At 39.9% G+C, this 21,888-nt stretch overlaps 1 protein-coding gene across 2 annotated transcripts in view; it reads right to left on the bottom strand.

Moving 5' to 3' along the window:
• LOC131103174 (E3 ubiquitin-protein ligase rnf213-alpha) overlaps nucleotides 1-21,483 on the bottom strand; it is a 48,943-nt gene extending 27,460 nt beyond the window's left edge. For both annotated transcript variants that reach the window (XM_078797059.1, XM_078797058.1), the window contains exons 1-26: nucleotides 21,372-21,483; nucleotides 20,022-20,126; nucleotides 19,260-19,378; nucleotides 17,910-18,377; nucleotides 17,731-17,843; nucleotides 17,470-17,637; nucleotides 15,819-16,021; nucleotides 15,432-15,730; nucleotides 15,106-15,365; nucleotides 14,807-15,028; nucleotides 13,908-14,097; nucleotides 11,774-11,829; nucleotides 11,510-11,666; nucleotides 11,286-11,441; nucleotides 9,896-9,994; nucleotides 9,699-9,821; nucleotides 9,403-9,586; nucleotides 7,223-7,396; nucleotides 6,987-7,139; nucleotides 4,762-5,378; nucleotides 4,459-4,618; nucleotides 3,254-3,471; nucleotides 3,039-3,176; nucleotides 2,756-2,920; nucleotides 687-1,938; nucleotides 418-608 (exon numbers count right to left, since the gene is read on the bottom strand). In XM_078797059.1, coding sequence (XP_078653185.1) covers nucleotides 418-608; nucleotides 687-1,938; nucleotides 2,756-2,920; nucleotides 3,039-3,176; nucleotides 3,254-3,471; nucleotides 4,459-4,618; nucleotides 4,762-5,378; nucleotides 6,987-7,139; nucleotides 7,223-7,396; nucleotides 9,403-9,586; nucleotides 9,699-9,821; nucleotides 9,896-9,994; nucleotides 11,286-11,441; nucleotides 11,510-11,666; nucleotides 11,774-11,829; nucleotides 13,908-14,097; nucleotides 14,807-15,028; nucleotides 15,106-15,365; nucleotides 15,432-15,730; nucleotides 15,819-16,021; nucleotides 17,470-17,637; nucleotides 17,731-17,843; nucleotides 17,910-18,377; nucleotides 19,260-19,378; nucleotides 20,022-20,118 — 5,982 coding nt within the window. In that variant the 5' untranslated portion in view covers nucleotides 20,119-20,126; nucleotides 21,372-21,483. The remainder of the gene's footprint in view (nucleotides 1-417; nucleotides 609-686; nucleotides 1,939-2,755; nucleotides 2,921-3,038; nucleotides 3,177-3,253; nucleotides 3,472-4,458; nucleotides 4,619-4,761; nucleotides 5,379-6,986; nucleotides 7,140-7,222; nucleotides 7,397-9,402; nucleotides 9,587-9,698; nucleotides 9,822-9,895; nucleotides 9,995-11,285; nucleotides 11,442-11,509; nucleotides 11,667-11,773; nucleotides 11,830-13,907; nucleotides 14,098-14,806; nucleotides 15,029-15,105; nucleotides 15,366-15,431; nucleotides 15,731-15,818; nucleotides 16,022-17,469; nucleotides 17,638-17,730; nucleotides 17,844-17,909; nucleotides 18,378-19,259; nucleotides 19,379-20,021; nucleotides 20,127-21,371) is intronic.
• Between the last annotated feature and the right edge of the window lie 405 nt (nucleotides 21,484-21,888).

The following is a 21,888-nucleotide window of genomic DNA, read 5'->3' on the forward strand; positions in this document are numbered from 1 at the left end:
CATTCACACTCACATTCATACCTATGGACAATTTGGAGTCGCCAATTAACCTAGCATGCATGTTGTTGGAATAATTTTACTTTATTTTAGTTTTATTGTGTGTGAGATTCATTGTTGTATGCCCCCCCCCAAGTGCACATTCATTCATTCATTTTCTACCGCTTATCCTCATGAGGGTCATGGGTATGCTGGAGCCTATCCCAGCTATCTTCGGGCGAGAGGCGAGGTACACCCTGAACTGGTGGCCAGCCAATCACTCGGCCTTATTGCATTGGAAACCTTTTATTTTTATTTTTATTTTTATTTTTATTTTTATTTTTATTTTTATTTTTATTTTTATTTTTATTTTTATTTTTATTTTTAGCTGTACAGCACTTTGGAAATGTGCTAAATAAATAAATTTGACCTTGACCTTACCGATGATGTAATGTCAAAATGGAACACGACCAGTTTCTTCTCTGCCTTTTCTGCAAGGACTTCCAAAAGAGACTGAAGGATGGCGTTCTCATCGACACTTGGTTCAATCAAGCGAATGCATTTCTTCATCGAGGACTTTGTCGAGGACTTCTTCAGGGATTCATACAGCCTCTTGATGTAGAGCGATTTACCTGAATTCAAATACAAATGATCAGAAAATGTTGTCATCTTTCCACCATTCAGAAACATCAAAGTAGACATCGACTCACCGACACCAGCTCTTTTAGACGAGACGGTGCCTACGCAAAGGCCATCTTTGAATGCAGATGCTGCGCTGGATTGTTCCGCTGGAACCGCATAATGCCGATGGAGATACGCTTGGATGCTGGCCAGCGGTTTTTGAGGAACTATGTGCAACCTGTACTGACTGAAGGCTGACGGAAGGTATGCGTGTTCTCTTTCTGAGCTACAAAGGATAACAAGTCTGTAGTCCTTCGTACTCTGCACTTTCTTACGCTGAAAAAACTTCTCCACTCTAGAGCTCACATCATATGCAAGCAGATCCCCGTACAGAAGACAGTAGATCTTCTTATCTCTGCTACCAGCCATGAGACAACGTCTCAGGAATATCTCCACCTGCTCATACGTTGTCGAGGAGTCGCACAGCAGGACCTCGTCGTAAGTCGGGAGTGGCTCATCTTCACTGGCCATATAAATCGAGATGCAAGAGGTTAACACCTCCTCGTGAGGACAAACAATGAGGCTTGGATTCCCGTCTGCTAGGCACGTAGGAGATCTTCTAGTTATGAAGTTATCAAAAATACGTCCACACCCATCATCTTCCGGGTCAGCCAGTATTTCCAGAAGTCTTCCGAGACTTTTTAGATCAAGAACATTTGGAAGAACATGCCTCAAGTCTTTCATGTAAATATTCCAGATCTGATCAATGCTTTGCAATCCTTTCATTTGTTCCTCAAGATTGGACACAGAATCCAATTCTCGGGATTCTCTGTGCAGGTCAGAGATTCCCACCACAGCAGAGGTCTGGAACTCAACTTCTTCATTTTGTTCTCGTGGTTTGGAGAGGGTTTCATTTTCAAATTTTTGCCAGACTGCTTGTATGTCTGAGGCTTTGCATGTTGGCTTAATGAAGGACAGCATCATCAGGACTTGATCCTCCACGCTGTCCACATGTTGATGGGACAGGTTGTTGGATAGGTAGACAATCTGCTCGGCGGTAAAGTAGTTCAAATAGTAATGCCGGGATCGCTGTTCATCCACAAAATCCAACCAAAGCTCCAGACATTTCTCCATTTCCCTGCAGAGTTCAGGCAAGCGCTCTTCAACTCTGCCTTCAACGGTGACACGATTGAAAATGTCGCCTTGGTTGAAGTCCATCACGATGCTGTGTTTCTCAATGGAGCAGCAGTGGATTTCAGCTTGCCACTGTCTGAAGAGAGGGTTTCCAGCAGTATAGAGGGCAATGAAAGCCTCAGCTAGTCTTTGAACGCCAGCAAATATCTGAAAATTAAAAAAAAAAAAAATAATCCATATTGAATGTTGGTATGGAATTGATATTTACGAGTTGCCGCACTTGCAAGCACAAATGATGTATGTTTGTGAGTGTTTTATTCCAATTAACCTAGCATGCATGTTGTTGGAATAATTTTACTTTATTTTAGTTTTATTGTGTGCGAGACAGATTTTTGTACTTTGTATGGAAAATGTTGTAATAGAATTATTCCTGTTTTGTCCCTCCCCCCCAGTGCACATTCATTCATTTTCTACCACTTATCCTCACGAGGGTCGCGGGGGTGTGCTGGAGCCTATCCCAGCTGTCTTTGGGCGAGAGGCGGGGTACACCCTGGACTGGTCGCCAGCCAATCACAGGGCACATATAGACAAACAACCATTCACACTCACATTCATACCTATGGACAATTTGAAGTCGCCAATTAACCTAGCATGCATGTTGTTGGAATAATTTTACTTTATTTTAGTTTTATTGTGTGCGAGACAGATTTTTGTACTTTGTATGGAAAATGTTGTAATAGAATTATTCCTGGTTGCCCCCCCCCAAGTGCACATTCATTCATTTTCTACCGCTTATCCTCACGAGGGTCGCGGGGGTGTGCTGGAGCCTATCCCAGCTGTCTTTGGGCGAGAGGCAGGGTACACCCTGGACTGGTGGCCAGCCAATCACAGGGCACATATAGACAAACAACCATTCACACTCACCCCAATCTCGGCCTCATTGCATTGGTAATCTTATTTTTATTTTTATTTTTATTTTTATTTTTAGCTTATATTTCATAAAAATGCCTTGGAAGGAAGTTACCTCTGCAAAATAATTCACTTCCTTCTGTCCCCGACCGCCTTTCCCCGACATGAGCATCAATTTGTTCTGCAGCTCCCGCACGTCTTCCAGAGAATAGCGCCGTGTCTCGTGCGCCTCTTCACTCTCTTCCAGAATTTCAACTTCCAGGGTGGTGTCCAGGCTCACCTGAGTGTCAACCGAAACATAAAAGGTTCTTCATACATATCTTTGTAGGTTCCTGTAAAGCCAACCTACGCTTGCCGACAACCTCGCCACGGAATGAAGGCTCAAGTTTGTGATTTACCTTTTTGCCTTTTTGTGCAGCGATATGGTAGACACCTTTGCTGTTGATGGCTGATGCCAGAGAGAGAGCAGACAGCTCCACTGATCCATGACTGTCCTTTACGGTCTTCAACCAGTCCAAATGGCATGCGCTGTCACGCTGAAAAAGAACAATATAACATCTTATTAATAGTAATATGTCACTTTGTTAAACATCGATGTGAATATATTCTATACCAGTTTTTTGGGCAGGTTCTTGTCATTGTCCAAAGCTCTCCAAAGCTTCTTTAAAACATCTCTGAAGGCCTGAAACCCGGAGTCTGGCGGGAGCTCGTACAGAATGGAAGAGTAGCCAAGAACTGCGTCATGGAAACAAGCCACCCGATCCACCTCCATGTCGTTCTCTCCCGCAGAGATGGACGCCAGGTCAACAAACACCTTCAACTCATTGAGATCTGAAATAAGTTAGCAATGGTAATGGTAATGGTTTTATTTCATTTGAACATGCATCAGATTACAATTGAATGCATCCCATAATCAGTTCATAGTTCCACATGTCCAAAAGGAGTAGGAAGAAGCAAAGCTTATTAAATCCTACCCCTCCATCTGGTACTTTTACAATCAGTAACTGTTACATTTGTTCACTTCCTGCTTTCCATAATACAGTTTAATTTTTTTTTTTGTTTTTTTGTTTTTTGTTTTTTAATAATGTACCTCGTACCAAAGTACGAGGTGATATGACCATCCAATGACATAATGTGTACCATAATAACTGTCAATATAGTGATATATATAGCACATCATGACTGGTTCAATAATTAAAATTTTTTATTTTATTTTATTTTTTCCATTTCATTTCATTTGTCATGTACCGAAGTACGAGGTGATATGACCATACAATTTTTCATCATACAATCATTTTATTTTATTTTATTTTATTCAGAAATAAATGCCTGTTCTGGTGATCAGCTCTGGTGCTTGACTCACAGAACAATTACTGACACCTAGTGGCCAATGTGTAATACTACATTCACAATTCCAATGCTTCTTCTGCCTTGTAGTTTTTATGTTTTGAAATGCCTGATTTAGGTCATGAATAAGAACAATTTGCTTAAATATTCATATTTGTTTTATTGATAATAGGCTGTATTTAACCATGAAAAAAAACATAATTTATTAATAGTTTTTGAAAAATCTATATCAGCAAGTTGAAGTATTTGTGATTTTAGAAATAAGGAGTTAGTATGTTCTCTGTAGGCGGCATTATGAATTATCCTTACTGACCTTTTTTGCAAGTACATTTAGAGAGTGAAGATTGCTTTTTTAGTTATTACCTCATATTTCCACAGAATAAGTAAGATATGGTAAATCCAGAGAGCAATAAATCATACGGTTAGGCCTCGGTCTGCTTTTAAAACTTGGTTGGAAATGGTGTTGGTTACCTGTAAGAGCACCCTGCAACCATTTTACAAAAAGGCCCTTCCGTCCCAGCTCGTTTAAGCAAATTCTGCGAGACTCTGTGATGTCCACCAGATCCTTCTTTGTCTCGATCAAGTCATTGTCGATCCGTTGCAGCTCCTCCTCTTGAAAGTCTGCATCACTCTGAAGCAAGCAAAGTCGCAGTATGAAGTCGATGTTGCTTTAAACATTGTCTGAGTAGGTAATAGAGCTTTTATGATGATGATGAAATAATCTGAACATTTGACATTTGGAGGTTCCCCCATGAGACCATCCAAGACACTTACAACTTTCACGAGTGTCTCCAGCACCCTGAAGTCTCCTTGAAGACAAAGTGCCTCTTTGACCTCCATGATGACCTGAGCCGAAGCCACGGCAAGATGGAGCTCGTGATACTGCTCGATCTGCTGAAGCCTGCTGTGGATCCACAGCTCCTCCGTCGACGTGTCGACTTTGCACATGATATGCAAGTCCTTTTCCAGCTCGTCGTACTTGCCTTTATAATCGGCGAAAAGGCGGTTCACCTCCTTTATCTTTATACTGCCGTCCTTCAAACGCATGTAGATGTCCTTGTACTTAGCAAAGCACGGTTTGAAAACTTCAGCATGAAGCACATCGATTGTCACGACGACGGCCGCTGCATCATCCTCAACAGAACTGCTGCGCTCCATTTCCGCATTGGCTACAATTGTGGCTTGTTCCCGCCAACAAAGTTTGAATATATAACTGTCTTTGAACTTGTGAAACTCCTCTGACATTTGTCTGGTGTCTTCATCCATTTGGAAGTAAGTGACGACGCCCATCGTGGAGGAAAGTTGGTCGATTTTGTGAACCTGCAAAAAAAGCTCCAGGGGCATGGCCTCGATGTTGACGCAACGTCTCTGCTCCATGTCTTTGACGTCAACTAAAATGGAGAAAAAAAAGGAAAGTATCTCAAATGGCAATGTCTGCCTCCAAATCAAAAAATAGTATCCACACTATATAAAAATTAATGGAGGGAAAGGCGAATACTAATTATTCATTCATTCATTTTCTACCGCTTATCCCCACGAGGGTCACGGGGGGTGATGGAGCCTATCCCAGCTGTCTTCAGGCGAGAGGCGGGGTACACCCTGGACTGGTGGCCAGCCAATCACAGGGCACATATAGACAAACAACCATTCACACTCACATTCATACCTATGGACAATTTGGAGTCACCAATTAACCTAGCATGTTTTTGGAGTGTGGGAGGAAACCGGAGTACCCGGAAAAAACCCACGCATGTACGGGGAGAACATGCAAACTCCACACAGAGATAGCCGAGGGTGGAATTGAACCCTGGTCCTCCTAGCTGTGAGGTCTGTGCGCTAACCACTAGTCCACCGTGCCGCTGAATACTAATTTAATGGCAAAAAGAGCTCAAAACAAACATTACAGAAACTGAATGGTTGGGTATGATTATGACCCAAAACACCACAAAATCATCTCGGGTCTGGAGGGAGCATTGCTGGAAGAATATAATAATAATAATAATATAATATCTGGCGTCAGTGTGGTACAGTCAATGTCAACCATTCACATGTTTTTTTTATTTATTAATTTTAATTAATGGGGGAGGCACGGCGGTCGAGTGGTTAGCGCGCAGACCTCACAGCTAGGAGGACCAGGGTTCGATTCCACCCTCGGCCGTCTCTGTGTGGAGTTTGCATGTTCTCCCCGTGCAAGCGTGGGTTTTCTCCGGGTACTCCGGTTTCCTCCCACATTCCAAAAAATTGGCGACTCCAAATTGTCCATAGGTAAGAATGTGAGTGTGAATGGTTGTTTGTCTATATGTGCCCTGTGATTGGCTGGCGACCTGTCCAGGGTGTATCCCGCCTCTCGCCCAAAGACAGCTGGGATAGGCTCCAGCACCCCCGCAACCCTCGTGAGGAACAAGCGGTAGAAAATGAATGAATGAATGAATGAAAATAAAATAAAAATTAATCTTTTTTTATTTTTTATATTTAATTAATTTGTTTTTAAATTTTTTGTCACGTACCGAAATACAAGGTGATATGAGCATCCAATGACATAATGTGTACCATAGTAAGTGTCAATATAGTGATATATATAGCACATCATGACTGGTTCAAGACTCTTCATCCTTGTATTTAGCAAACATCAACTGCTTGTATTGTTTCTTGAATTGGCTCATCGTTGTGCATTGTTTGACTTCCTTACTCAATCCATTCCATAGTTTGATTCCACATACTGAAATGCTATGGCTTTTTAACGTAGTCCTAGCATATAAGTGTTTCAAATGTAGTTCTTCCCTGAGATCATATTTCTCCTCTCTTGTAGAGAAGTATTGGATGACATTTTTAGCTAATTGGTTATTTTTAGCCTTATGCATTATTTTAGCTGTTTGAAGATGAACTATATCAGCAAGTTGAAGTATTTGTGATTTTAGAAATAAGGACAAAATAAAGTCTAAAAAAAAAGGACAGAATCAGACAGTTGACGCAAATGTTTCATCATAATGAACTCCTACCTGTCATGTGCGCGTCAAGGTTGTGTATCATTGTCAGCATGGCGTCCACTTTCTCCCTCTCACTGTAAACAGCTTTAACTTCTGCATCTCGGCACTGAAGAAGCCTTCTCATTTTGCTGGTATCCTTGTGCTGTTCATTCTCTGAGAGACAATCTGGAGGTGACACGTTCCACCTTGCATTGTCAGTATCTCCTTGTCATGTCTCAAGAAAGCTTTCACAAAAAAAAGTCTATTACCGAGCTTCAGCAGGTCCAAGAAGGCGTGTCTACTTCCCAAAATGATTTCCAGCAGCTTGATTGGGATGTTTCCCTGAATGAATCGATTCTTAATGCTTGTAAATGTTGATATGGCGACAGCAATTCGATCTCTGGCATCCTTGGTGAGTTTCTCAACAGGGTTTCCCTCGGCATCTGCAATGTGACAAATGGAGCATAAGCGTTTAAATCAAGACCGGTCATTATCTGCTGATCTATGCACAAAGCAAAATACAAAACCAGTGAGCCGCGATTGCTGTTTATCTAGCCCTGGCATAAAACTCCATCCTATTATTCTTTGATTCATACAGTACAGTAAAAATGCCATGCACATACTATAGACAAACAACCATTCACACTCACATTCATACCTATGGACAATTTGGAGTCGCCAATTAACCTAGCATGCATGTTGTTGGAATAATTTTACTTTGTTTTAGTTTTATTGTGTGCGAGACACATTTTTATAGTTTGTATGAAAAATATTATTCCTATCCTCACGAGGGTCGCGGGGGGCCAGCCAATCACAGGGCACATATAGACAAACAACCATTCACACTCACATTCGTACCTATGGACAATTTGGAGTCGTCAATTAACCTAGCATGCATGTTCTTGGAATAATTTTACTTTATTTTAGTTTTATTGTGTGCAAGACACATTTTTGTACTTTGGATGGAAAATGTTGTAATAGAATTATTCCTATCCTCACGAGCGTCGCGGGGGGCCAGCCAATCACAGGGCACATATAGACAAACAACCATTCACACTCACATTCATACCTATGGACAATTTGGAGTAGCCAATTAACCTCGCATGTTTTTGGAATGTGGGAGGAAACCAGAGTCGGAGAATCAAACCCAGGTCTTCCCGATGTCCTGACTATGTGGCCTATGTGATAACCACTCGGCCCACATCATCAAGTTTGGAAACTTTTGCCGAGTCCACGGTAACAGTCAAGTGAAAAATGTATTAGTGGTGTGTCGGTCATGAACGAACGGGTCAAAAGAACTACTAAATACCCGTTCAGTTGCAAATGCTTTTTTTGCTAGGCTGGAGAGTCGGTTCATTGTCAAATTCCAGGAATAAAGTTGCTTTTTGTCTTGTAATTAGTTGTGTCAATGTAAATTCTCCTTGGAATATTCAGATTTTTTCCTCATAAAATTACCAATTTTTCTTTACTTTTTTTTGTTGCAATATTAGCATTTTTTTCTTTTTACTTTTGGTAATAATTTTTCCGTATTTGCTGAAAATGTGTTTTTATCACATTCAAACTTTTGGTTTGAATTCAAACACAATAAAACTAAAATAAAATGGTTGGCCACCAGTCAGTCCAGGGTGTACCCCACCTCTCGCCTGAAGACAGCTGGGATAGGCTCCAGCATACCCATGACTAAGCGGTAGAAAATGAATGAATGAATGTGCACTTGGGGTGGGGGGGGCGTACAACATTGAATCTCGCACACAATAAAACTAAAATAAAGTAAAATTATTCCAACAACATGCATGCTAGGTTAATTGCCGACTCCAAATTATCCATAGGTATGAATGTGAGTGTGAATGGTTGTTTGTCTATATGTGCCCTGTGATTGGCTGGCCACCAGTCCAGGGTGTACCCCGCCTCTCGCCTTAAGACAGCTGGGATGGGCTCCAGCACCCCCCCCCCCCCCCCGAATGAAGGTCTCCTTTAAATGCTTTGGCCAAGCTGTGACTCGTTTCTCCTCTTCCTCTTCTTTCGAAATTGTACACCTGATGGCCTTGAGTTTGTCTTTTCCATGTTTTGCTGCTGCCATTGCCACCCCTGTGGCGCCCCCTGGAGAATGGCCCGTGAGGTCCACAGCTAGAACAGTCACTGGCCTTCACGGCTCGCACTCAAATAAGAGGAAGAAGATGGATGGATGATCACATGTTAAACTTTGCAGGTGTTAAACCGTTCAAGCCTCTTAAGTTGGATCATCAAAGTCCAACCATTGTTACAGTCTGATCTTGCTTCCCTTACAGTACTTGATTTGAGTGGGCGTGTCATAATTGGTGGTTCTGAGGAGGGATCGGCATAATCATTCATAACATGATTAACTTGATTCTCAACGAGTTTGTGGTCTAATAATAACAACACTGCATCAGCTAAATTTATTAAAAAAAACGCCATCCCGAGTGGTTACCATGTAGCTGGAGTACGTGTCTGGCAGAAGTCCAGGAAAGAAGATGCCGGAGGACCACCTCTTCATTGTCATCACAGCGTCCCTGGCTGTTCTTTGGCCAGGAATTGTGGAGAATGGCTGAAACGAGTTTCATGAACTTGCTGTCCATCTTGAACTTCTCAAACAGTTGACCTTCAGACTTGCTCTGGAAAAGGGGCATGGACAGCGACATTGAGGGTTGTCTGATCTGTTATAGCAGTCCCCATGTAAACATGAACCCTTGAATGAGGAGAGCGACACAATAGGATTCTTGATACCTGGCATACTGATGAAACAGCCTCGAGAGCACAATGCTCAATAGTCGGCACGACATGTTCAAGAGACTCATCGGGTTTCTCGATTTTTGCGCAATAGAATTCAAGTTGATCCTCAGGTCTTTCCTACAACCAAACATATGCGACATTTTACATATTTTGTACTGATTATCCAAAATGAACAATTCGGCGACAGATACCTGTTTGTATTTGCCCTCAAAGTCCTTCAATAATTTCTGCCTCCACTCTTGTGTGCTTTGCTCATCGTTGAAGTTGATGGCGATGATGTGGTTCCACACCTCAAAAAAAACCAAAAAAAACCACTTGGGTAGAACCAAAATTGCGTTCCTTCGTCTCCTATAGTTTGTTGTGTCACGTAGGTGTGCCTTGTGTGTTACATCGTTTTCACCCAGCGATCTGTTCCTATATGGATGCAACTATTCACGATTCCAACACAATCCGCCAGAAAATATTTATAATAATTTTTATATTTTACATCAAAATCATTCATTCATTTTTTATACCGATTATCCTCACAAAAGTCACAGGCATGCTGGAGCCTATCCCAGCGGTCTTCGAGCGAGAGGCGGTGGTACACCCTGGACTGGTGGCCAGCCAATCACAGGGCACATATAGACAAACAACCATTCACACTCACATTCATACCTATGGACAATTTGGAGTCGCCAATTAACCTAGCATGTTTTTGGAATGTGGGAGGAAACCGGAGTACCCGGAGAAAACCCACGCATGCACAGGGAGAACATGCAAACTCCACACAGACATGTGGAATCGAACTCAGGTCTCCTAGGTGTGGCCTGCGCGCTAACCACTCGTTCGCCGTGCAGCCATGTTTGCATATAACATCAAAACATAATAATTGATATCTATCAGTCTGGAAAAGCTTTAGGACTCCAGCAAACCACAGTGAGAGCCATTATCCACAAATGTCAGGAGTTCTGAATCGGTCCACTATTGTCTTGACAAAGACATTCATATGGACAATTTGGAGTCGCTAATTAACCTAGCATGTTTTTGGAATGTGGGAGGAAACCGGAGTACCCGGAGAAAACCCACTAATACACTGGGACAACATGCAAACTCCACACAGAGATGCCTGAGGGTGGAATCGAACTCAGGTCTCCTAGGTGTGACCACTCGTTCGCCGTGCAGCCATGTTTGCATATAACATTCATTCATTTTTTTTCTACCGCTTATCCTGCGGGGGTGCTGGAGCCTATCCCAGCTGTCTTTGGGCGAGAGGCGGGGTACACCCTGGACTGGTGGCCAGCCAATCACAGGGCACATATAGACAAACAACCATTCACACTCACATGTTTGCATATAACATATAACATCAAAACATAATTTGATTAATTGAGATCTATCAGTCTGGAAAAGCTTTAGGACTCCAGCAAACCACGGTGAGAGCCATTAACCACAAATGTCAGGAGTTCGGCAATTAACCTTCGTTAATTTGGAGTCGCCAATTAACCTAGCATGTTTTTGGAATGTGTGAGGAAACCGGAATCAGCACCCCAGTATTTTATCCTAGCGTTAATATTAAGTTCCAAACACAAAAATGCTCACTTTCATCTCCTCTGAGGGCTGAATCTTGTAAGAGGCAAACCCCATGGAGAACAGTCTCCCCTTGAAGCGTGAACTCATCCAGTTTCTCACTGTGGCCACTGACTTTGAGATCACCAAGTCTTTTTCCTTCTTGTGTTGTCCATCTCTGTGAGTTTCCTGAAAAAAAAGAACTGTCTTTGAGCTCCACGACCCACCTAGAGGTACATGAGAACCACTTTGCATACCTGGGAAGCGACAAAGTCAAACACTGAAGCAACCAGGTTCATACACAGGATAGGAATATTACTAAAGGATGATGCCGACTTGACTCCTTTGCAAATCTTCTCCAAGAGGTTCAACCCCTCTGCCATGCATGATTTTGCATAGTCCTGTGAAAAACAACTACCAAAGACGATATATATTTTTTTAAAAGACAGGATGGTTACTGAACGCATTGCTTTGACTGATGCAAAACATTACCATTGGAAGTTGAAATGAAAATAAAATACCTGTATTTTTTCCCAAGGAGATTTTCTGTGATGTGTATAAGAATGCTTGATATATCCTAAAATGAAAATCAGGATCAAGATTATTCATTCATTCATTTTCTACCGCTTTTCCTCACGAGGGTCGCTGGAGCCTATCCCAGCTGTCTCCCTCAGGCGAGAGGCGGTGTACACCCTGGACTGGTGGCCAGCCAATCACAGGGCACATATAGACAAACAACCATTCACACTCACATTCATACCTATGGACAATTTGGAGTCGCCAATTAACCTAGCATGTTTTTGGAATGTGGGAGGAAACCGGAGTACCCGGAGAAAACCCACGCATGCACAGGGAGAACATGCAAACTCCACACAGAGATGTGGAATCGAACTCAGGTCTCCTAGGTGTGGCCTGCGCGCTAACCACTCGTTCGCCGTGCAGCCATGTTTGCATATAACATCAAAACATAATAATTGATATCTATCAGTCTGGAAAAGCTTTAGGACTCCAGCAAACCACAGTGAGAGCCATTATCCACAAATGTCAGGAGTTCTGAATCGGCCCACTATTGTCTTGACAAAGACATTCATACCAATGGACAGTTTGGAGTCGCCAATTAACCTAGCATGGATGTTGTTGGAATAATTTTACTTTATTTTAGTTTTATTGTGTGCGAGATTCATTGCTGTACATCCCCCCCACCCCAAGTGCACATTCATTCCTTTTCTACCGCTTTTCCTCACAAGGGTTGCTGGAGCCTATCCCAGCTGTCTTCGGGCAAGATGGGGGTGTACACCCTGGACTGGTGGCCAGCCAATCACAGGACACATATAGACAAACAACCATTCACACTCACATTCATACCTATGGACAATTTGGAGTTGCCAATTAACCTAGCATGTTTTTGGAATGTGGGAGGAAACCGGAGAAAACCCACGCATGCACGGGGAGAACATGCAAACTCCACACAGAGATGGCCGAGGGTGGAATTGTTGTTGAAATAATTTTACTTTATTTTAGTTTTATTGTGTTTGAATTCAAACCAAATGTTTGAATGTGATAAAAACACATTTTCAGCAAATACGGAAAATTATTACCACAAGTCAAAAAAAAGAAAAAAATGCTAATATTGCAAAAAAAAAGTAAAGAAAAATTGGTAATTTTATGAGGAAAAAAATCTGAATATTCCAAGGAGAATTTACATTGACACAACTAAGACAAAAAGCAACTTTATTCCTGGAAAAAAAAAATTCTAAAAACAATTTGGAGTCGCCAATTAACTTTGCATGTTTTTGGAATGTGGGAGGAAACCGGAGTACCCGGAGAAAACCCACGCATGCACAGGGAGAACATGCAAACTCCACACAGAGATGGCCGAGGGTGGAATTGTTGTTGAAATAATTTTACTTTATTTTAGTTTTATTGTGTTTGAATTCAAACCAAAAGTTTGAATGTGATAAAAACACATTTTCAGTAAATACGGAAAATTATTACCACAAGTCAAAAAAAAGAAAAAATGCTAATATTGCAAAAAAAAAAAAAAAGTAAAGAAAAATTGGTAATTTTATGAGGAAAAAAATCTGAATATTTCAAGGAGAATTTACATTGACACAACTAAGACAAAAAGCAACTTTATTCCTGGAAAAAAAAATTCTAAAAACAATTTGGAGTCGCCAATTAACTTTGCATGATTTTTGAATGTGGGAGGAAACCGGAGTACCCGGAGAAAACCCACGCATGCACGGGGAGAACATGCAAACTCCACACAGAGATGGCCGAGGATGGAATTGAACCCTGGTCTCCTAGCTGTGAGGTCTGTGCGTTAACCACTCGACCGCCGTGTCGCCAGGATCAAGATTATTAAAGACAAAAATGTATAGACCACACCACAGTGGAATCGCCAAAAATGAGCAGTTTGGGGGTTCAATCTCCGAAAAACAACATTTGTCTCAACACACATGAGACTCAAGCATATCTGAGAATAAACCTCAGCGATACTCAATCTAAAGTCTACTGGTGTCTTCGTGTTCTTGTTCTGTCTTCAACTGGTTGAAAATTCAAACCCGTGTCCGTCACTGGAAATAAGTGACGGCTTGTATGCTAGCTTGGTATTCCATACTGTAGCAAAAGGATGCAACCGTTAACGGGACATACCTCGTAGTCGCTGTAGCTGATCTCCTGAGGTGCCTTGTTGGTAAAGGCAAGTAGAATGTCCAAAAGTTGGACGTTCATGAAGCTGTGTTCCTTCAGATCACTGACAGACATCAGGTACAAACAAGACCGCACTGCAAGCGCATCCACCTCCATCAAGTGGCGATGTTTTTTCATCGTGTTTATCACAGCTCTGAAAAGTTGGTATGAATATGGATATTTTTAGGCATTTATCATAGACTTGTTGTTTTTAATGCACCTTAACTTTTTTTTTTTGGTTATTCTTACTATGATTTTATATTAATGAAGTTTTTTATAAATATTATTTTTTATAAATAATATAATTTTTATAAATATATTTTTATAAATATATTTTTATAAATAAAAAAATAAATATAAAATTTTACATATAAAAATATTTTATTTAAAAATTTATTTTATAAAATTAATTTTGAGTGCAGCGGATTGCAGTGTTGTATCGGGGGTGGTTTTAAAAACCATTAAAAAACTTTTAAAAAATCAATTTTCTATGCCGCTTAGCCTCACCAGATGTATAGATAGTTAAGATAGTAAAACCATAAAAAAAAAATGTGGTTATTCTTACTATGATTTTATATTAACTTTTTTATAAATATTATTTTTTATAAATAATATATTTGTATAAAATATATTCTTATAAATAAAAAATAAATATAAAATTTTACATATAAAAATATTTTATTAAAAAAATTATTTTATAAAATTAATTTTGAGTGCAGCGGATTGCAGTGTTGTATCGGGGGGATGGTTTTAAAAACCATTAAAAAACTTATTTTTTTGGTTATTCTTACTATAATTTTATATTAATTTTTTTTAAAATAATTATATGTTTTTTATATTTTACTCGAAAAAAGACAACTTACTTGACGTCCTGTTTGTTCATCATTGCATATTCCCGATACGTATTAAATTCGAGTCCCTGCAGACCTGCCCAGGACGAGTCATATTTCAAGTTTTCCGACGTTGGCGTCTCAAAGGGTTTTATGGAGCCTTCGAGGAGGTGAAAGAGCGGTAGCACCATCATCCATTCGGGGTTTCCGTGTTGCTTCACAGTGTTTATAAGGAACAACAACATGCCTGGAAGCCTACAATATGGACAACAATGTGGAGGAATGACGAACAGGAAACATTATTGCTGTAAGTTGAAGAGGTTCATACTTACTTTTTAAGAAGAGCGACATCCCGTGAAAACTTGTCCCAGTACTGGAGGAAGTCACCTCGGTTTAGTGTGGGTAAACAGAGACCGAGGCACAGATGGAGGAGCTCGGTAAGGTCCAGTTTGATAGCATGTTCTCTGCACACGTGGAGCATGATCACAGCCGCTCGTAGACCATCTTCAACGTACGCACTTCCTTCATTTCCATCCTTCCTTAACCAAGGAGCCACATTTCTCAGCAGGAATTCCTTCATCATCTTCTTCACCTGAATGATCACATCAAAATTTGATTTAAAAAGGACTCGGAATGTCGACACAGCGACTGAACTTACGTCATCCTTTCCGTAGTTTGAGGAATCCCATCTCAGAGGTTTGTCCTCGTAAACAAATGGGTTTCCATAAACCTCAAAGAACTGCTTGAGCTGCACTAAAAAACTAGTCAAGTTGACATCATTCCACGTACTGAGAAGAGCAAATATAGTCTCCAGCATTATTTTCCCAGCGATGTCTCGTCCTTCAATAAATGATGTCCTCCTGCCGAAAAACTCTGTCACATTGCTTTTCAGAGTCTTCCAGTTTAAGCCTGATGACGGCTCAACACAGACAATGTCATCATATTGATGCCAGTCCCCTTTTAAAAAAAAAAACACACAAACAGGAATTTGTTTGGATTTTCCAAGTGCAGAGATGAAGAATTGATGTGTAAACATGTTGCATACCTTCTTTATTGAGGAGGTGCTCTTTGACAAACAAGCATCTGTTGGTGTGCTGCGTCGAATCTGCTTTGTAGATGTACTCAAACTCATGTTTGTTCTTTTTTTTCTTGAAGACAACATATTTGTATGGTATTGACACAGATAGTACGTCTGCTTTAGTTGTCTCAACACTGCCTTCGACCAAATACCCATGCTCCTTGAGATCTCTATACAAAAAGGATACAAACAGAAAAGAGGGCGATGAGACTTGCAGTGGTTTAGTCAGTGTGACAAAACCGGTGGCGATTCTGAATGGCGGATATAAAAAATGTTTATTTGCCTCTGAGGAAGTGACATTGACAGATATATTATTATTATTATTATTTAGTCAAAATTATTTAAATTGTTTTAATTAATTATTATTATATTATATTTGTATTATTTATTCGAAAATATTTAAATTATTTATTATTATATTAATAAATATAATTATATTATATTATATTATATTATATTATATTATATTATATTATATTATATTATATTATATTATATTATATTATATTATTCATTCATTCCTTTTCTACCGCTTTTTCCTCACGAGGGTCGCAGGGTGCTGGAGCCTATCCCAGCTGTCTTCGGGCGAGAGGCGGGGTACACTCTGGACTGGTCGCCAGCCAATCACTGGCCAATTAACCTAGCATGTTTTTGGAATGTGGGAGGAAATTATATGATATGATATGATATATTATATATTATTATATTATATTATAATTTAATTATCTATCTATCTATCTATGCACAAAGCAAAATACAAAACCAGTGAGCCGCGCTCGGTGCTTAGCTAGCCCTGCCATAAAACTCCATCCTATTATTCTTTGATTCATACATGTACAGTAAAAAATAAATCAATTTTCTATGCCGCTTAGCCTCACCAGATGTATAGATAGTTAAGATAGTAAAGCCATAAAAAAATTGGTTATTCTTACTATAATTTTATATTAATTAAGTTTTTATAGATATTATTTGTTATAAATTTTTATATATATTTATTTTTTAAATATATTTTTATAAAGAAAAAATATATATATTTTACATAAAAATATTTTATTAATATATTTATTTTTTAAATATATTTTTATAAAGAAAAAAAATTATATAATATTTTACATAAAAAATAGTTTATTTAAAAATTTATTTTATAAAATTAATTTTGAGTGGAGCGGATTGCAGTGCTGTATTGGGGGGTGGTTTTAAAAACCATTCAAAAACTTATTTTTTTGGTTATTCTTACTATAATTTTATATTAATTATTTTTTATAAATATTTATAAAATATATATATATATATATATAATATTTTACATATAAAAATATTTTATTTAAAAAATAACGCCGGACCAGGGAGCTAAGACGCTCGGATCCGGAGAGCTGTCATAATACTTCAGATTTCAAGGTACGTCATCACGTGTTGTTGTGCTGTTGAGTCGGAACGAACGAACGAACGAACGTGATCATGAATGAACGCACTGACTCGACTCGGCTGACCGGGTCCGATGCACACGTGGGGAGATCACAGGCTAATGACCAATTGACCGGATTGACTGAAATGAACGTATCTTTTTACTGAATGAACGGTTTTTTACCCACCACTACACTATATCCACTTTGAGTACCTGGTCACACTTAGTGGAACTGCAACGTGGTCCCATGTTCCTATATGAGAACCGGCTGTGATGAAGACACTGTCTTGATTCGGGTCAAGATTGAAATCCTTTGAGAGGACAGCATGGAAGTAAATCGTTGTTCTGTTTTTGGAAGTGATGTTTGTGCTCCTGCTGTTCCTTAAAAGCAAAAAGAGCAAATGATTATTGTTAGTATGATGTTTTCATTTCTATTACATGTGATCAGACGTAGCCGACTGAAAAATTGCTAACCTTTCGTGCCGCAGTTCAAGCCGCCGGTTGGACTCTGCGGATTGCGCAGCGGACGTCTGGATCTCGGTGTGCTCCACCGCGTCCACGCTGGAGCCGATGTTCTCAGCATATGCCTTGGAATAAAAACAGACAGATCATGTGATCCTAACCGCTTATATTCACGGTGCTTTAAGCGTTACCTTGAAAGGGGTGTGAGGGCCATCTTGAATACCAGCCCGCTTCTGGTTTTGCCCCTTTTTAGGTGAGGTGACTTGTGTATTTTTGGCCTTCAAGTTGTCTCTTTTAGAGGTTTGAGGTGTGTTGCTGCTGGCCATGGTCCCTGTGATTGCATCCAAACTGGTGCTGTCCTTGGAGGTAGAGTCCAGGGTCGGTACCGCTGAATCCCGACCCAGTTTTTGTGCATCGCACTCTTCAGTGAGACGTTCTTCAGATTTCTTCATTGGACTTGTCTCTGCCGTTTCGCTCTGAATGTTAGAATCCTGGGCAGGAATGTTGTGAAAATCGGCTGAGGAAGCTGACAAGCTTTCTTGTGATGGGAACCCAGATTGAAGGGAATCCATGACGCTTTCCGAGGAAAGGCATTGCTCTTTGTCCGATGGTGGGAAGATGCCACGCTTACTCTGTTTGCTTTTACTTTTCTTTTTTTTCTACAAAAGCAAAAAATAATACAAATCACCTCAATGTTCTACAGGAACAGGAATAATTCTATTACAACATTTTCCATACAAAGTACAAAAATGTGTCTTGCACACAATAAAACTAAAATAAAGTAAAATTATTCCAACAACATGCATGCTAGGTTAATTGGCAACTCCAAATTGTCCATAGGTATGAATGTGAGTATGAATGGTTGTTTGTCTACTATATGTGCCCTGTGATTGGCTGGCCACCAGGCCAGGGTGTACCCCGCCTCTCGCCCTGAAGACAGCTGGGATAGGCTCCAGCACCCCCCGCAACCCTTGTGAGGATAAGCGGTAGAAAATGAATGAATGTGCACTTGGAGGGGGGGGGGCAAAACAGGAATACTTCTATTACAACATTTTCCAAAAAACTTCAAAAACTGTGAATGAACCTCGCACACAATAAAACTAAAATAAAGTAAAATTATTCCAACAACATGCATGCTAGGTTAATTGGCGACTCCAAATTGTCCATAGGTATGAATGTGAGTGTGAATGGTTGTTTGTCTATATGTGCCCTGTGATTGGCTGGCCACCAGTCTAGTGTGTACCCCGCCTCTCGCCCCTAAGACAGCTGGGATAGGCTCCAGCACCCCCCTTATTGACCTTTTTGGAAGTATATTTAGCGAGTGAAGATTGCTTTTATATTTATTAGCCCATATTTCCACACAATAAGTTAGATATGGTAGAACCAGAGAGCAATAAAGAGTGTGGAGTGATTTCTGCTTGAGAACAAATTTTGCTTTGTTCAATATTGAAATGTTTCTCACCAGTTGTACCTAATAAGGGGGATATTTGAAATTATTTATTTATTTAAGGAAACTGTTTTTGAAAAGAAATGGTTTTCACCTTTTTCTTGGAGTTGCCAGTTCTATCATCATCTGGCCCGATGGAGGACTCGTTGGTGAGTTGCTGTGATTTACCAGTTCTTTCTTCCATATCTGCCACCAAGGACTTGGGTTCGTTTCCTTCATGTGGATGAAACAAGGAGGTTCAAAGTTCTTGGCGATGATCGAGGAAGTGTCAATGCAACAAAATGAACTCAACACTGCCTTGCATTTGTGGCTCTATACACTATAAATACAGTATAGCTTTGTGAGGCTTACATAAGAGTAGTCCAGGCTTATAACTTACACATGTGAAGTCAATATTATCAAATTGTGCAAATCTGGATCATACTATGTGAGCCAGGATTGGGCAAACTTTTTGACTCGTGGCCCGCATTCAGTTAACAAAATTGTGCAGGTGCCAGATTATATATTTGATACATGTCAACTGTTTCACGTTTGTAATTCTAAGAGTCCACCATGAATAATTTATCCGTAAAAGTGTCATACATTCTGTCCCCTTTTTTTCAGGAGCACTTTAAACATTAGACACCATCAAATAACGAAATAGAATTACAATAAAACACTGACTATTAAAGAGTATATAGAACATCCCTGACTACAACATGACTTTGACTACTTGAAAGTCATGTTGCCAGCTTGTATGTTAAAGGTTTAAATACTTTGGAAGCAACTGGCGGGCCGGATTCAAACGCTTAGCGCGCCGCATGTGGCCCCTGGGCTGTAGTTTGCCCACCCCTGATGTGAGCAGAATGCCCCTTACCTTGGCTGTCGGCAGACTGGAGAGACAACTTTGTGCCACAGTCGCTGCAGAACTTGTCCGTCTTCCGACAAATGTGGCCACAACTTGAACACTTCATCTTTAAGACTTCAGTATAAAAAAAAACAAAATAAATACAAATACAGATTTCATCAAATGAAATGACTCACCCTGGTTCCAACCAGGCAGACATTTTTTTTCTCTTTCCATTTTGCAAAACTGAAACTGAACTGGGGTTTTTATTATGGTGACTTGACTTCGGCTGAATTGTCTTTAGCGTAATCCTTTTTTATAGTTACTTTTCAAAAAGTAACTGAGTTACTCCACTACAAAAGTAACTTGTTACCAGTAAAAGTAACTATTGACCTTGATTATTATTTTATATTTTTAGGCGGCTTCAGTAACGTGCAGTCGAAAATGGTAACGGCGTTATGCTGACAGTAAAAGTAATTAGTTAGATTACCCGTTACTGAAAAAAACGCCGTTAAAAAATCATTGTTTTGTTTTTTGAATGTTTACACGTGTCCAAATTCATGTTTTACACCCATACACAGTATGGTACAAAGGGTAATTCAAAATAGACACGTTACTGTCAAAGCACAATGATATGGCGCCACCCTGTGGAACATTTACAATGAATCCCGATCAAACTTCAAATTTAATTCACACATGTCAAGATTATAATCAATATTTCAGAACAATTCTAACTCATATTGGTGGGATATCTATTTCAAAGATAAAAGTTAAGGCTGGATTCTCAAAACTTAATTTTAAAAAATGAGCCAAATAAGTCATTTCTTTTTGAAGGGCTCTTCGAAAGGAACGACTCACCCTAAAAGAGCCATAAATCCCATTTCTACCAGTAACCTTATATAAATACAGTATTTAGTATAAAGATTATTGATATTGACACAATTACACTTGCAACAACAGCAAACCCTATATTATATGCTGGGAAGAAAATAATAAAATTAATTTAGTTGGTTTCAGATTATAAACAACGCTGACAGGAGTCCTAGCTTGAATGTTGTATATATTTCGACAAGGCGTGTCACTTCCGGTTTGGAAGAACTCTTCCAGCACGAGCAAGCTTGAGCGGGAATAAATGGCCGCCTTTATTTTAATAATAATAATAATAATAATGTGACATGTCACCAAGCATGTCACTCCACTTTTAGAGCTTTCAGTAGGAGCTTAGTAACGCCTGGCGACAACTGACGAAACGTTTTAGCAAAACTGTTCTTGCAGCACTGTAAGCTAGCAACAATTCAGTCGACTTTGCTCTCGAAATAGACACCCTTGGGAATAATTAAATGTATTATTTCAATATTTAACTTATAATATTTATTTTACCTGCACCGCAAGTACACGTCCGTTCCTCAGTCAGCTGCAATGGATTATGGTATTTCCCAGAGAGGCTGTGGGATAGGTTATACTTTCACTTGCGTTTTCACAGAAATGGGCGTTTGATATGGAACTCTCCTCAACCAGGGGCGTGACTAAATTGTGACTGGAAAAGGTGTCGCCCCCCCCCCCCCCCCAAATGTAATAAAATTCATAATTATGTGCTGTGTCATCAGAATAGCTAAATGTGCTAACAGGTGTGTTTTGACGTTCACGAACGAACCGGTTCTTTTGAACGGCTCATTAACATGAACGATGGGAACCGAGTCGCAGCAGCAGCACCAACGGTGTAACACCACTCTGTGGACTATTTACAATGAATCCAGATCAGACTTTAAAAGGTTAAAATGACTATTTCAGAATAATTCAAACTCATATTCTTTTGAACGGCTCATTAACATGAACAATGGGAACCGAGTCGCAGCAGCAGCAGCAGCGGTGTATCAATCACCCTGTGGAATATTTA

Source organism: Doryrhamphus excisus, linkage group LG16 (assembly GCF_037039965.1).
Source record: "Doryrhamphus excisus strain RoL-2023G ecotype Guam linkage group LG16, RoL_Dexc_Guam_v1.1, whole genome shotgun sequence".
Classification (NCBI taxonomy): Eukaryota; Metazoa; Chordata; class Actinopteri; order Syngnathiformes; family Syngnathidae; genus Doryrhamphus; species Doryrhamphus excisus.